At 49.3% G+C, this 16,322-nt stretch overlaps 1 protein-coding gene across 1 annotated transcript; it reads right to left on the bottom strand.

Moving 5' to 3' along the window:
- Nucleotides 1–4,074: 4,074 nt before the first annotated feature.
- On the bottom strand, nt 4,075–15,788 carry LOC136641864 (zinc finger protein ZFP2-like). Its single transcript, XM_066617949.1, has 5 exons — nt 15,487–15,788; nt 12,154–12,326; nt 9,241–9,315; nt 8,480–8,716; nt 4,075–6,231 (listed from the first exon to the last, which is right to left on the bottom strand). The coding sequence occupies exons 2-5, from the start codon at nt 12,185–12,187 to the stop codon at nt 4,343–4,345; spliced, it is 2,235 nt and encodes a 744-aa protein (XP_066474046.1). The 5' UTR covers nt 12,188–12,326; nt 15,487–15,788; the 3' UTR covers nt 4,075–4,342.
- Nucleotides 15,789–16,322: the final 534 nt, after the last annotated feature.

Genomic DNA, 16,322 nt, shown 5'->3' on the forward strand with positions numbered 1-16,322 from the left:
GATCCTAATAAGAAGCATTAGAGGTGGTTTGGGGAGAGACAGAAGGAAAACAAGGAACTAGGAAAAGTTCCCATGTCTTTGAGGTATCTTTACTTGATTTACAATATTTAAGGCACCTGTTATTTAAGGCATTTTCTGGAGGAAAAATCCATTATGGGGTACAAGCCATGATGTGTATGCGCAACCTCCTGATTTTAGAAATGGGTTATGTCAGAATGCCAGATGCAGCGGAGGGCACCAGGATGAGGTCTCTTGTTATCTGGTGTGCTCCTTGGGGCATTTGGTGGGCCGCTGTGAGATACAGGAAGCTGGACTAGATGGGCCTATGGCCTGATCCAGTGGGGCTGTTCTTATGTTCTTATGTTATGCATTTTCTCCTTCCTATAAAATCTTGCCAACGATCATCCTGTTTTCTTTTTATTTTCTTCACAGTTTAGAAATTCCACACAGACACACACAAAATCCATCAGCATTATTATTAATAATAATAAAAATAAGAATAAAAAATAAGAATAAAAGGATGGCCAGGTTTACACGGTACAAAAAAATCCCTCCATGACAACAATAATAATAAAAAATAATTAAAAAGGCAACCATGTGCGAAATGCTCATCAGAATTTTGGTTTGTTGAAATTCACAACTCCGACCACGATGAATTGTCAAACATTTTGAACCTGGAGAGCTTGGGGGCCTTTTCCCCACTCAGCATGCTGGGCCCCAAACACTGAAGGCTGTGATCTCTTCAGGGCAGAGCTGTTTGGAGACAAGGCACGTTTTCTTGGCTGAGACTGAGGAGCTGTTCTCAGCAGCCAATCCAAATCAGTGTGTCTTTTTCGTTTCTCCAGGTATGCTACTCCGAAGTTCCCCAGGCAGCACCTCTCAGGTTTCCATAAATGCACCATAAAATACAGCACCAAAGTGATGACACATTGCTGGAAAAGACCAGATCTGGGGAGAGGGGATCCCCCTGCTTAGTAACTTGCAAGGCCCAACGTGAGAAGACACAAGGCTAAAAAGGAAGCCAATCTGGGACTGGGAACACAAGTAAAAGCATATCTAGATTACAAACGTCAAAGTGGTTTCATACCACTTTGGCTTTCCCCCAAAGGATCTTGGGAATTGTTTGGTATAAAGTGCCAAGAGAGATCCCTAATCCTTTCAAGAAGCTAGAATTTGGCCTGGTCTATACCCAGGAGTATGGGGTAGGTCTGAGATGCACTATGCCTCTTCAAACTGCAGAGAAACACAATTTGGGAATTCCCCCCCCCCCCATAAAAAACAAGTTCCTGCTAACAACAAATAATTAAGGAAGGTTGTAGCCCAGATCTCCCCTTGTCGTGCTTGTTTTATGACTGCAACAAGTTCCTCATTTAGGAAAGCAATCCAAAAATGGTATTCCTACATCCGAAGTGGTACAGTCCCATCCCCTACCTCAAGCCTCTGTCATCTAATTCCCATGTCAACCTGCTGTGTGTGGAGATCATGCTTTCCAAGGATTCCGTGGGGAGGGGGAGTGACCGCTGAACCAATCTGAACCTGTCATGTAGATATGCCTTAATGAAAGAGGCAGCAGATTGTTGGTGAGGAAATGACTCAAGGTAACAGCCTACCTATCCAGTGCAGTATGACCCACTGAACTTACTTCTGGTATGCCTAGGATCAGACTGCATGATCAAGACAGAAGTGAGATGAACAGCTGGAGGTAGTAGAATGGTGGAGGGGGTAGCAGAATGAAGCAGGGGGGCAGTGAGGATAGAAGCAAGAATACAAACCATCCAGGGCTGGCCCCCTCAGGAGGCAGGTTGAAGCAACTGCCTTGGACAGCAGGCTGGGGTGGGGACTTGGGCTGGTGGAGGTGCCCCTCATATACTCCACCTCCTCTTTCAGCCAGCCTCTGGCCACCGCCACCCAGCTATTCACCCACAAGTGGCTGACTGAGAGCCCAATCCTATGCATGTCTACTCAGAAGTAAATCCATTAGAGTCAATGGGACTTACTCCCAGGAAAGTGTGGATAGGATTGGGCTGTGAGAGAGGCAGATAAGCCAAGGGCCCTCTCTCTGCTGAATTTGGCCTGTTGCTCCCATCTCTTATGGAGCTTTCAACTGGCTGGTTGACAAGACAGTCAGCAACTTTCCATGATGAGCAAAGAGAGCTCAGCCAAGGCAGTGACCAATGGAAGGAGAGCAGCTGTGAATACTCACTGCTGGACACTCTTGCTCCCTTTCCCTGCCAGAGAATGGCTGGGCGGAGGTGGCCAGAAGCTAACTGAAGACTTCAGTGGGATATGCAAGGAGTTGCTTCCCTGGGCTTGTAGCTGTCACTCATGGTCACTGTTAACCCGCCATACAACCAAGTCAGGGAGGGGTTGGCCAGGGATAGAGTCTGGCTGAGAGCACACCGTTGGTCAGACTTCCTCAGGAGGAGGAGGAAGAGTGTCTCAATGGGATTGACTTTGCACTCTGGTCAAGGGTTCAGCCGCAACGTTCTTTGCAAGGCTTGGGCTGGGCCTGATGCCACCCCAGCTGGAAAGAAGATGCCCCTAATGCCAGGAAGATATTAAATGGATCAGCATTTTCTATTTGCTATTAATCCATCTAGGACAGTGGTTCTCACATTTTTAGCACCAGGACCCACTTTTTAGAATAAGTCAGGACTCACCGGAAGTGATGTTATGACCGGAAGTGACATCCTCAAGCAGGAAAATTTTGAACAATCCTAGGCTGCAATCCTGCCCACTCTTACCCAGGAGTAAGTCCCATTGACTATCATTGTTAAAAGAATATACAGAGTAGCTTGTTAAAAGTACAGGTCCGTAATATTTCCCCAAATGCAGTCGCATACCGTGGTAGCATCAAGTCTAATATAAAAAAAATAAAATATTGAAATGAATGGGGACCCACCTGAAATTGGCTCATGACCCACCTAGTGGGTCCTGATCCACAGTTTGAGAAACACTGCTCTAGAATAAATATCCCTGCTTCTGTGAATACAGACACCAGTTAGAATCATCTTTCCAAATTTCAAGGTGTGACTGCAATGTATACTGGTTGACCTCCTACTGCATCTAGGATCCCCTTTGGTTCACACCGTTGTGGTGAAATGTTTCAGACACATGTTTTCTACTCATTCTCACCGTGATCCTGATCAAACAGGATCTGGATCCTCTGGCCACCGCCACCCAGCTATTCACCCACAAGTGGCTGACTGAGAGCCCAATCCTATGCCCCCTCAGGTTGAAGCAACTGCCTTGGACAGCAGGCTGGGGTGGGGACTTGGGCTGGTGGAGGTGCCCCTCACACACTCCACCTCCTCTTTCAGCCAGCCTCTGGCCACCACCACCCAGCTATTCACCCACAAGTGGCTGACTGAGAGCCCAATCCTATGCATGTCTACTCAGAAGTAAATCCCATTAGAGTCAATGGGGCTTACTCCCAGGAAAGTGTGGATAGGATTGGGCTGTGAAAGAGGCAGATCAGGCAAGAGCCCCTCTCTCTGCTGAATTTACAAATAAAGATTAGAAGGGAGAATGTGTGTTTCCCATCCTTCACTGTATGAACAAAAGGGTGGCAACAATTGGTTAAGGTAGCTCATCCAAGTCAGGTGATCTTGTGAACAGGATTGGAAGGAACAGGTGCAGGCAGTGGAGTCAATCATTCCACTGAGCAAATGTCATGATACCAGAACCCAAGGCCCAAATCCTAACCAACTTTCCAGCACTGACACAGCCGAGCCTATGGGGCATGTGCTGCATCCTGCAGTTGGGTGGCTGTCAGGAAGCCTCCTCAAGGTAAAGGAATGTTTGTTCCCTTACCTCGGAGCTGCATAGCCCTTGCCTTGGTGCTGGAAGGTTAGGATTATGCTCTAAGTCTCATAGCTGCTGCTTTTGGGGGGGCTCTACCATTTCAGACTGCTGGGGTGGAGGTGTTTGAATGCATGTTTGCATGCCCCTCTATATTAATAAGGCTTCCCTGTATGTCAAAGCAAAGGCAGCTGATTGGGTGACTTGATTATCCGGCTCAGAGTGCAGAAAGGGTTAGTCCACACAGTGGGATCTCACCACTCCTCAGCCCTCTCTGGGAGATGTCACTTCATCACATGCAATTACTACCAAGAAGTGGAAAGCTTGCTGTGATGAGTGGCATTCACCACATGGATGGATCGCATCACTCCAGGCCTCAGCCTGTGAAGCCAAAGCAGTCGTGACGGGGAATGTGAAGTGTGGAATATGGAGAAGGGCTCATCTAATAAGGAAGCAGGATGAGAAGGTTGAAGGAAGGGTAGGTGGGTTAGACAAGAGGACACTAGCAGGTAGTGAAGGGAAGATATAAGAAGGGAAGGGGCTAGTTTATTAGGGAGGAAGCCTGGGCTCCACTGGGGGCAGGAGAAGAGAAAGATGGGTGGGAAAAGCCACGAGAAGGAAAGGAAAGAGCCCAGGGCAGGTCCAGAGAAGGGATGGGGAGGGAGGATGGGGAGGAAGGGAAGGAAGGCAAGGTCTGGAGAGGGCTGGGTGATGTAAAGGAGGCAGAGAAAGCAGAGGGGGAGAGAGGAACGGCTGGCTTGGGGGTGCTGGCCGTAAGCAGCATGGCAGGGGCTGCCACAGCACCAGCAGAGGCCTTGTCATTGCTATGTGTGCGCTGATGGCGGTTGAGGTGGGAGCTGCGGCTGAAGCATTTGCCACAGATGCTGCACTTGTAGGGCTTCTCCCCGGTATGGGTGCGCAGGTGGATGGTCAGCTCCGAGCGCTGGATGAAGGCCTTGCCACAGTCCCCGCAGGCGTAGGGCTTCTCGCCCAGGTGAGTGCGCTGGTGGGTCAGCAGATTGGAGCTGACGCTGAAGCATTTTCCACAGGTGTCACAGCGGTACGGCTTCTCGCCGGTGTGCATGCGCCGGTGGATAGTCAAGTCCGACTTCTGGATGAAGGCCTTGCCACAGTCCGTGCAGGAAAAAGGTTTCTCGCCGGTGTGGATGCGCTGGTGCTTCACCAAGGCCGAGCGCTGGGCAAAAGCTTTCCCACAGTCCTCGCACTTGAAGGGTTTCTCCACTGGTGGGCCTGGCAACTGGGGTGGGATTTTGCCCAGGCTCTTGCCACAGTCCAAACAGTGACTGCTGCGCGTGAGGCGTCCCTTGCCACTATACAGCTGGTGCTTCAGGAGTTGCTTGCCCCCTGTGCTGAGAAGGAAGCCCTTTATGTGCTCGGGGCAACGGTGGGCGGCCGCGGCAGCCGCCTGAGCCTGGTGGACTCTCTGGTGCCGGTCCAGATGAGAGCTCACAGAGAAGCCCCGGCCACACTGAGCGCAAGTGTAGGGCCGCTCTCCAGTGTGCACCCGCTGGTGCCGCTCCAGGTCGGAGCGCTGGATGAACCGCTTGCCACAGTCTCCGCAGGGAAAGGGGCGCTCGCCGGTGTGGATGCGCTGGTGCTGCGCCAGGTTGGAGCTGCGGCTGAAGCGCTTGCCACACGCGCTGCACGGATAAGGGCGCTCCCCCGAGTGAGTCTTCCGATGCTTTGAGAGGGCAGAACGCTGCCCAAAACATTTCCCACAGTCGGGGCAGCGGTGGGCGGCTGCGGCTGGGGTGGCAGAAGGGGCTTCCTCCTGATGATTGTGCCGGTGGGTGCGCCTGTGCCGGTCAAGGTGGGAGCTGACAGAGAAACATTTGCCGCAGTCACGGCAGGCGTAAGGGCGTTCTCCCGTGTGCACCCGCTGATGCCGCTCCAGGTCCGACTTTTGGGTGAAGGCCTTGCCGCAGGAGGTGCAGGGGAAGGGGCGCTCGCCAGTGTGCACACGCTGGTGTTGCGCCAGGTTGGAGCTGCGGTTGAACCGCTTGCCACAGGCCGTGCACGGATAGGGCTTCTCACCAGTGTGGATCTTTTGGTGTTTGGCCAAAATGGAACGCTGCCGGAAGCAACGGCCACACTCAGAGCATTGGTGCGGTCGCTCTGGTGTGGGCAAGCTGTGGCCTCGCCCAGTCCCACTCAAGTTCTTCTTCCCGCACTCAGTGCATACTCCTGGCTTATCCACCACTGCATGCCGCTCTTTCAATTTCTTGGAGGTCTTCCCCTCTTGCTGACGTGTTGCTGGCACTCGGGGCAGCTGCAGCTCCTCCGAGTCCAGGTGACGCTGGCTGTCGCTGGCTTCCTCCTCATCTGAGCCTTCGGATCTCTCTGTTGGAGAACCTGCTGGCTCCGCCTTCTCGGAGCTGCCCTCCTCTGAGTGGGGGTCCTCTTCATCCCCTTTGGATGAGAGACAACATGAGAGTCTCAGCACAAACATAAGAAGAGCCCTGCTGGATCAGGCCAAAAGCCCATCTTGTCCAACTTCCTCTATCTCACAGTGGCCCATCAGATGCCTTCGGGAACAAGGCAACAAGATACCTGCACTCAGTGGCACATAAATGCCACTCCCTTGACCTGGCATTCTGACGTCGCCTACATCTAAAACCAGAAGTTTGCACATACCCATCACAGCTTGTAACCTGTGATGAATTTTACTTCCAGAAATCTGTCCAATCCCCTTTTAAAGGCATCTAGGCCAGGCACCATCACCACATCTTGTGGCAAGAAGTTCCACAGGCTAATGACATGCAGGTTATAGAAATATTTTCTTTTATCTGTTCTAACTCCCCCAACACTCAATTTTAGTGAACGCCCCCTAGTTCTAGTGTTGTCCCCTGGCTCTGGTGTTAGCATCAATTTAATAGTTCCATTTTAAAACCAATGTCATTCACTCTGAGCCTAAGAGAAAGGCAGGGCTCTGTCTGTATTCCATAGTCTTATTGCTCTATACAGGTGGTTACTCCATATCCGTGGATTATCTATCTGCGAATCAGGTTCAATGTGGGTCCCCTAGACCCACTTTGAGCCAAACTTGGTCCAACCTGAACCCTCTGAAGGTGACCGGAGCTGTGGTCTGGTCACCTCCAGAGGACTTTCTGAAGCCTGCAGACGCTATGCATGTCCATGACCTTTCTGGGCTTCAGAATGGCTGTTACAGCAAAGAAAAAAGCTACTTCCAGTTGCCCAAAGGATACCGGAAGTTTTCATGCCTTTTAATGCATTCTGAGACCTGGAGAGGGCCTCCCCAGGACTCAGAATGCCTTAAAAAAAAACACTACTTTGCCAGAGGGAAGTGGCTTTTTTTTTTACTGTAACAGCCATCTGAAGCCCGCAGAGGCCACAAGTGGATGCACACAGCTTCTGCAGGCCTCAAAATTCCCTCCTGAAGTGACATTTCAAATAGAGGGCCAACTAGCATTCATGGTGCCTGCTGAGGGCTGGAAGTGATATACCTTTTCAGCAGCACTCCTTCTACTGAGGCATCACTTCCCAGTTCAGCAGCTAAGAGGTGCTCGGCAAAGTGATGTCCTGGCAGAAGCAGTGCTGCTGAAAGGGCAGCTCTGGGACAGCCCAATTATAACGGGGTCAAATAAACCCCCGGAGGGCAGGGGTGTGGGCAGGAGGTCTGGTCTAGAGGGTAGAGCCTCCGTTAGCCCGACAATAACATCAGAAGGTCACCAGTTCGAGGACACCGGCAGCTCCCTGAACGGCCTAGAATGGCGAGACCTTGAAGCAGCTGACAAGCTGAGCTGAGTGATTCCACCTGCAAGAAGCGTCTTGGCTGCCCTCCATGTGAGAGATGGAGCTGCTTGTCAGCCTGCGTGGGAGAACCGGAGGCCAGAAGTGAGACCAAACCAGGAAGATCCATTCTGAAATGTTGTTGGTTCTTGAAAGAGAGAACCTCTATGATTGTAAAAATCCCATTGAGGGATTTAGAAACGCCTGCCTATGTAAACCGCCTTGAATAAAGTCAGAGGAGTAATCCGATGACTAGAAAGGCGGTAAATACCTAGTTATTCGTTATTATAAAGAGCTTCTTGGGGCTGCATCCGACCCACAGGCCTCATGTTTGACACTCCTGGTCTAGCTCTTCCAACTGGAAAAATAGCTTTGGGAGTACATGGGCAATACCTAGCAAACAAAACCAGAAAAGGGCTTCAGGATTTCCTGTGATTCAAGACAGATGGGAGGCTTTGAATGTTTTTGCAAAACAGGATTAACTAGCACAATTTGCAGGTCCTGGATTTCCATTTTCCTGGGACATGGAACTTGGACTTCTTTGGTGCACAATATTTTTAAAAGCACAGAGCAGGCACTCCGAGGTACAATGTAAAACCAAATCCATAAAACAGACGGTGGCGATGAGAATGACAAATAAGCTGCTGTATTTGGTCAAAGCTGAAAATATGCCAACAACCCAACAGCTTCCAACAGTCCATAGTGGAAAACAGGGACATTATTATTTTTCACCTCTATATCTTCCAAGGAGCTGTGATCTATTTAATAGGTACTGATGGAGGTTATGTGGAAGGATTGGCCCACTGGGGGAATCTGGCAACCCTACTGGGTTCCATTCTTATTGCTTAAGAATTTCACACACACCCTTTTTAGTGCCACCACAGCTCATGCGATGAGACCCGCCCACCTTCATTCTTGGGGCTCTTGGGCACCTTCTTCCGGACTTTGCGCTTCCCCTCCTGGCTCTGCTCCTTCACCAGCTCCCGCAGCATCTTCTCCACCTGGCTCCTGCCGGCGGTCTGAAGTATGAGGCCCAGCTGCCGGCGGAGGTCAGCGTTCATCCCACTTTCACTTGGGCCAGATGCTGATGCTGCCGAATCCTGCACTGGGACCTGTTCTGGTTGGCCTTGTTCAGACTCCACATCTACATCAGAAAAAAAAAATAAAAATAAGAGTGGAAACTGACAGCAATAAAGAATTTTCAAGTGGAATTGCCAACTGACCAGGAAACAACCCCCCCAGCCTGCTCTTATGCCTTGAATGGCAGCTTGATATGGAGAAATCAGCAGTGAATCTTCTCAAGGCAGGTAAAATTGGTATTATCACTTCACTGGGTTGGCACCTGAACTTGCTTTTAAAGACACAGCTACAGGGGCTTGTTAAAAAGTTGGTAAGCCTCCTCGAAAGTTTAAATTGGAGTCAAGATTAATAGTATAATTGGCAGTGCTTATCCTCTCCTGCCCTGACATTAAACTAGATTAGGACTCAATCAACCTCATCAGGATGTAAATCAGGAGCACCTTCAGTGCTGTTAAGGGAATAAATTTTTCTCTTTCCTTCCATGAACATCAAAATAAGCTGTATCACTATCAATAGCCAAGAGCTGCAAGAACAGCTGGGCTTATCCTGGGGCAGATGGGAGTGGTCATATATGATGTGCTAACTTACCAGACATCAGCCCTCTCCTTCTGTGAGACTCAGCAAAGGCAGTTATCCGGGGCCAACTGATTGCAATCTCCTCTGCTGTTGAGTGGGAGAAATGGAAGGAGCAAATTAGAGACAGCTGAGATATGCAGTCTGGCGGTCAGCCCTAGAATTGTGTCAATGGCTTTAAAAGGCATGTTCCTCCCTATGTTGAAGCAATGGCTGGTGTTGGTCTTATGCAAATGAATTATGTTCCAGAGGCTTTTTAGGGTTGTGCATGGTGGATTGGGAGCAATCAGAAAAATATGCTGGGGATGGAGTCAATAGGAGGCAGAATGGGGAAAAACTGATGAGTAAGAGAAAATTCTCTTTGTTTATATTCCTTTATCAGTGATTAAATTGTAGTCAGGGATTAAATTGCACCTCCCTTATGAGGAAAGGCGACTTTCCCTTATGAGGAAAGAGCATTTGGGGCTCTTCAGTTTAGGAAAGAGGAGCCTGAGGGGGGACATGAGTGAGACATACAAATTTATGCAAGGGAATGATAGAGAGATGCTCTTTTCCCTCTCGTGTAACACCAGAACCAGGGGACAGCCACTGAAGACCAGGAAACAGAGAGTGGGTATCAATGGACAATTTTCACAATGGAGAGAAGTGAAAAACGGTGTGCCCCAAGGATCTGTCCTGGGACCGGTGCTTTTCAACCTCTTCATAAATGACCTGGAAACAGGGTTGAGCAGTGAGGTGGCTACGTTTGCGGACGACACCAAACTTTTCTGAGTGGTGAAGACCAGAAGTGATTGTGAGGAGCTCCAGAAGGATCTCTCCAGACTGGCAGAATGGGCAGCAAAATGGCAGATGCGCTTCAATGTCAGTAAGTGTAAGGTCATGCGCATTGGGGCAAAAAATCAAAACTTTACATATAGGCTAATGGGTTCTGAGCTGTCTGTGACAGATCAGGAGAGAGATCTTGGGGTGTTGGTGGACAGGTCGATGAAAGTGTCGACCTAGTGTGCGGTGGCAGTAAAGAAGGCCAATTCTATGCTTGGGATCATTAGAAAAGATATTGAGAACAAAATGGCTAATATTATAATGCACAAATTATTGTACAAATGTTGTACAAATCAATGGTAAGGCCACACCTGGAGTATTGTGTCCAGTTCTGGTTGCCGCATCTCAAAAAAGACATAGTGGAAATGGAAAAGGTGCAAAAGAGACCGACTAAGATGATTGCTGGGCTGGGGCACCTTCCTTATGAGGAAAGGCTACAGCGTTTGGGCCCCTTCAGTCTAGAAAAGAGACGCCTGAGGGGGGACATGATTGAGACATACAAAATTATGCAGGGGATGGACAGAGTGGATAGAGAGATGCTCTTTACACTCTCCCATAACACCAGAACCAGGGAACATCCACTAAAACTGAGTGTTGGGAGAGTTAGAACAGACAAAAGAAAATATTTCTTTATTCAGCGTGTGGTTGGTCTGTGGAACTCCTTGCCACAGAGGTGGTGACGGCATCCGGTGTAGACGCCTTTAAAAGGGGATTGGACAAGTTTCTGGAGGAAAAATCCATTACGGGTTACAAGCCATGATGTGTATGGGCAACCTCTTGATTTTAGAAATTGGCTATGTCAGAATGCCAGATGCAAGGATGAGGTCTCTTGTTATCTGGTGTGCTCCCTGGGGCATTTGGTGGGCGGCTGTGAGATACAGGAAGCTGGCCTATGGCCTGGTCCAGTGGGGCTGTTCTTATGTTCTTATGTTGGGAGAGTTAGGACAGACAAAAGAAAATATTTATTTACCCAGCGTGTAATTAGTCTGTGGAACTCCTTGCCACAGGATGTAGTGATGGCATCTTGCCTAGATGCCTTTAAGAGGGGATTGGACAAATTTCTGGAGGAAAAGTTCATCATGGGTTACAAGTCATGGTAGCATGTGTAAGCTGCTGGTTTTAGAGGTAGGCTACCTCAGAGCACCAGATACAGGGCAGGGCACCAGGATGCAGGTTGTGTCTTGTTGTCTTGTGTGCTCCCTGAAGCATTTGGTGGACCACTGTGAGATATAGGAAGCTGGACTACTAGGTGGACCGTTGGCCTAATCCAGCAGGGCTCTTCTTATGTTGTTAGGTTCTTATTTTTTCTTGTTTGAGTTACAAGTTAAGGTGCCAAGATTATTTTGTACCAGATGATTTTTTTTACCAGATCATCCATTTTGAACATTTCCAGAAATAAAATGAATCAGAAACATTTTAAATTTTGTTCTACAAGTTTAATTTGGAGAGAGATTTTTAAATGACACAGGGCCCAATCCTATCCAAGTTTCCAGCGCCAGTGTAGCTGTGCCAATGGGTTGTGCACTGCATCCTATGGTGGGGAGGCAGACACAGAGGCCTCCTCAAGGTATGGGAACATTTGTTCCCTTACCTTGGGGCTGCATTGTGGCTGCACTGGTGCTGGAAAGCAGGACAGAATTGGGCCCTCATAGTGGAACCTTATGCGTATTTACTTGGAAATAATCCCTTTGGCTTCAACGGATTTACTTCCTTGTGCATATGCATAGAACTGCAGGATCAGATGGCTCATTGGGGAGTACCTGTGAATTCAGAGCAACTTGCTTCCAAGTAAATATGCCTAAGTTTGGGCAACAAGTTTAGTGTCTCCTTGATTAATTTTGAGGGAATGAGGTTACGTATCAACTTGACATATTGAATCTCTTTCTTGCTTATTATAAAAACCCTGAATCCAGCGGCATGCCTTATCAAGACTATTGAAAAAGAACCTAACTAAGGAGAGTATAAATCCCGTTCCTTACGTGCAAGTTTGTTACATGCAAATTCAAGGCAGAAGAAATGCTTGATGTAATTCCTCATTCAACCCCCACTGCGTTTTGGCACATAGAACCATTTTCATCTTCGCTTCTGGCAAAAAGAAATGCTTACCCAGCGAGATCACATTCTCGTAGTTTTCCTGCATGGTGTCGGCCTCCGGGTGATACGTAGAGGTGCTCTTGTGCAGGTTGCCAACTCTGAAACGACCAGCGTCCACCACTCTGAACCATGTGGCAAGATGGAGGATGATGAGGATAGAACAAGGCTCCTGGGCTAGAGGTTCTCTAGAATGAGACACCAGGAATATGTGGGTTGGTTGATGCATAATGTCAGAATACAAGAGCTCCAATTCCAACTTTTGGCTGTCCTGTTGACTGTGCCAGAGAGCTAGTTTTCCGTGGTGTTCCCTGGATGGGTGATGTGATTCCCAACTGCGAGCATCTCCTATCTGAGAACACACCACCACCAGATACAATGCAAAACAAAGCCCCTGCTATTTCCCTAACCAGTTTTCACACTGGATAAAGTGTGTTGCACAGGAGGGACACTGACAGAAGGAGGGATTCTAATCATCAGGCCTACTGATTCTGCACACCTGACACCCAAAACTATAAAGGACCAGTGAGCCCCCATCCCCCTCCCCCCACAGTGATCCTTCCTTGCTAGTCCAGAGGTCAAATGCAACACCATGATGCAACAAAATGCCAATCACTGCCACTACAAGTGGTACCTCCAACCTGTGCTTTGGTGCAAAAATACTGAAACAGTTTTAGGAGAAGTTCTTCCAGAGGGATTCCAGAAATCCCTCCCCAGGCAAAGGGTGACTTTGTGAAAAGCACATTTGTTTCAGTCAAAAGGTAAGCAGAGGCATGATTTCTCAGAGGACGTTCAAGGGCTTGGGTCAAAGTGGTCACCAGCATCAAGAAACGGTAGTGCCTGTGAATGTGTTCTTATTTTCCCCCATAGAAATGAACTGCTGCCAGCCAGCCAGTTGAGAAGAAGCTTGAGAAGCTTGAGAAGAAGCTGAGTGCTTCACTCAGGGTTTAGTTGTAGTAACTTGTCCTTTTGCCCTGATGCCAGAAGCTAAACGAGACAGGATGTGAGAATGCACATTAACCAGGTTGTGTTGGACTGAGGGGAATGTCGACACAGCTCCTGAATTTCCAGCTCTTGGAAATCAGGTGAGCTTCAGGATCCAATGAGCTGGCTCAAAGCCCAGTTCTTTGTTTTCCAGTCTGTTAGAGAAGAAGATGCTCCAAAAATAAGCAGTAACATAGCTAACATACATCAATAGTAACATAGGGCAAACATAGCTATTGTCTTCAAATGACTCTGCAAGCCAACTGAGGATGCCAGAGCATCACAAAAGCCTCTGAGATGATACAAAGGTCCAACAAAGGTAAAAAAAAAATAGGCAAAAGGGAGGGGAAAATAGGGGATGATTCCACTACAATAGTGTGATTCCACTACAGAGGCATGGAATCAACAGGTGAATGTCCCCACCCCCGTATGCAAAACCCAGATCCAGATTCCTCATGGATCTCCCACATTATGTCTAGTTTGGCAGTGGCTCTCACCAAGAAATTCCAAGGTGTGTGCAACATGCTTCTGTTCTTAAGACCACAGAGAGGTGCGCTGTATCCCTAGAGCAGGGCTCAGCAACCGTTTTGGGCAAAGGGGACAGGTGTTCTGCAATGACATCATTGCTGGATTTCTGGGTTGCAGCTGCATGGAGTTCAACTTGGGAGGCAAAGACTAACACCCCATTTGCTGTGTACTAGACAGGGCATGGCTGAGCCACCTGCCCAGGCTTGCAGAGTGCCCATGCTGCACAGCAAATGGGGTGATTGTGGGCCACATTTGGCCCCATGGGCCACAGGTTGTCTGCAGGGCCTCTGAGAGGAATTTTATCAGGGGTACAAAGTTTCTTTTGGACCCCTTTGCAAAGAGGGAGGGGAGAGCGTGGTGCCAGGCAAGCAGAACAGAGGCAGGCAGGGGTGAAACAGGTTAGGGGTAGTGTAAAGACAGCTGGAAAAGTCTTTGGAGCCCAGGTCTACCAACCCATGTGGCATCAGTAGTGTCCCCAGCATCCCACGTAGGCAACAAGTCTGAGTAGATAGGAAAACATAAGATCCCAGGAAATTTCTGGGCCCACTCCTTTGGACCCTGGACCCCCTTTGGACCCTGGGCCCGGGTACAAATTACCCCTTTACCCCCCCTCTCCTAAGCCCTGGGTTGCTGACCCTTGCCCTAGAGTCTTTTTCAACAGCCAAGCCCTTCTTCCACAGACAACCTGATCCACTGAGGAAAGAGACAATTCCTTTAATTCAGCACAATCAACACTTCTTCCACCCACCTGATCTCTCTCTCTCTCTCTCTCACTCTCTCTCTCTCACACACACACACACACACACAGAGTCCCCATTTGAGGTTGCAATCTCTACGTCACCTGGAAGGAGGGTGGGGAAAAGTTGATACTGGCATCTAAAAATTTTGACCAACCCTACGCAGGACAGGCGTTCAGGAATTTTCATGATTTCTGCATATAAGCATGCAATTTAAAAAAAACAAAAACCTGCCAAAGAAATTGTCTCAGGGGGTGGAACATGCAGCCCAATCCTTTGCATGTGTACTCAAGGTCACCCCAAAATTTGATGGCACTAGATCATAAGAACATAAGAAGAGCCCTGCTGGATCAGTCCAAAAGCCCATCTAGTCCAGCTTCCTGTATCTCACAGCGGCCCACCAAATGCCCCAGGAAGCACACAAGACAACAACACAACCTGCATCCTGGTGCCCTTCCCTGCATTCTGAGGTAGCCTAAAATCAGGAGCTTGCACGTACCTATCATGACTTGTGACCCGGAGAAGCAAGCAAGTGTACTTCACCAAACCTCACAATTAACTTACGGTGTCCCCTGCCACAAGATATAGCAATAGTTACGTCAGGTGGCTTTAGGAGCAACTGAAGACATATTCGTGGGGGACAGGATTGTCTGTGACTATTAGCAATGAGAGCTTAACAGAGCCTCCATGAACATGGGCAGCCTGCCACTAAATTCTAGTCGCTTAAGGGAGTGAGGAAGGGCTTTTGCCTTCCAGCCCTTCTTGAGGACTTCCTGGAGGCACCTGGCTGGCTGTTGTGCGGGGAACAGGATGCCAATGGATCTATGGCAGCGATTTTCAATCTTTTTCATCTCAGGGCACACTGACAAGGGGATAAAATTGTCAAGGCACACCATCAGCTTTTTGATAATTGACAAGGCACACCATGCTGCTGGGAGGGGGCTAACAATAAATGACCCTCCCCCACACGGTCTGCGGCACACCACAGTGTGTGCCATGTGTGGCACACTGGTTGAAAAATCACTGACCTATGGTCTGATCCAGCAGAGCTCTCTACTTATGTCCTTAAGTAAGACCCAGTGCATTTAATGGGGCTTACTCTCAGGCAAGTGTGCAGACATAGCAGCCTTGGTGCACCCCTCTGGTCTGAGTCCCCAGATCCCTGTAGCGAGCATCGGTGGGGGCTCTCTTCTTTCTTTACCCTTCTCCTTTCAAAGCCCTGGAGTTTGCAGCTGCTCAGGGGTCAAGGGCTAGAGAGCCCAGGGCTGCCTCCTCCTCCTCTCCCAGGAGGTGGTAGTGCTGGAGCTCCCAAGAGTTGGTTCCTTTCTTGGAGAGGGCAGAGGAGATTGCTGGTGGGGTTGTCCCCTTGAGGGGCAGGCGGCAGTTGCAGCAGCCGCTGCTCTTTAAGGGGCTGGGGGGGGAGCCCAGTTCACTATGGATTCAACAGCAGCCCCCACTGACCCAGGAAGCTCAACCCCGGATGCATCGGCTTCAAGATGCAGGCAAGACCACAGCCTCCTCGGTTTAGCAGCAACAGGCAGAGCCCTCTACTGGTTCCCGGGAAATTCCTGGGGTGTCTGCAGATTTCCACCAAGCAGGAGATCCCCTGTGATGCAGAGCTCAGATCCACCTTCCTGCAGGGCTGGCTAGATGCCTCCCAGCCCAGGAGAGGAAAGGCTGCAGCCTTTGGGGCTCTTCGGTCTAGAAAAAAGGCACCTGGGGGGGGGGGGAGCATGACCGAGACACAAAATTATGCAGGGGATGGATAGAGGGATGCTCTTTTCCCTCTCACATAACACCAGAACCAGGGGACAGCCACAAAAAATTGAGTGTCGGGAGAGTTAGAACAGACAAAAGAAAATAGTTCTTTACCCAGCGTGCACATAGCCTGTGGAACTCCCTGCCACAGGATGTGGTGATGGCATCTGGCCTGGA

The sequence above is a fragment of the Tiliqua scincoides genome, chromosome 2, assembly GCF_035046505.1.
Source record: "Tiliqua scincoides isolate rTilSci1 chromosome 2, rTilSci1.hap2, whole genome shotgun sequence".
NCBI lineage: Eukaryota > Metazoa > Chordata > Lepidosauria > Squamata > Scincidae > Tiliqua > Tiliqua scincoides.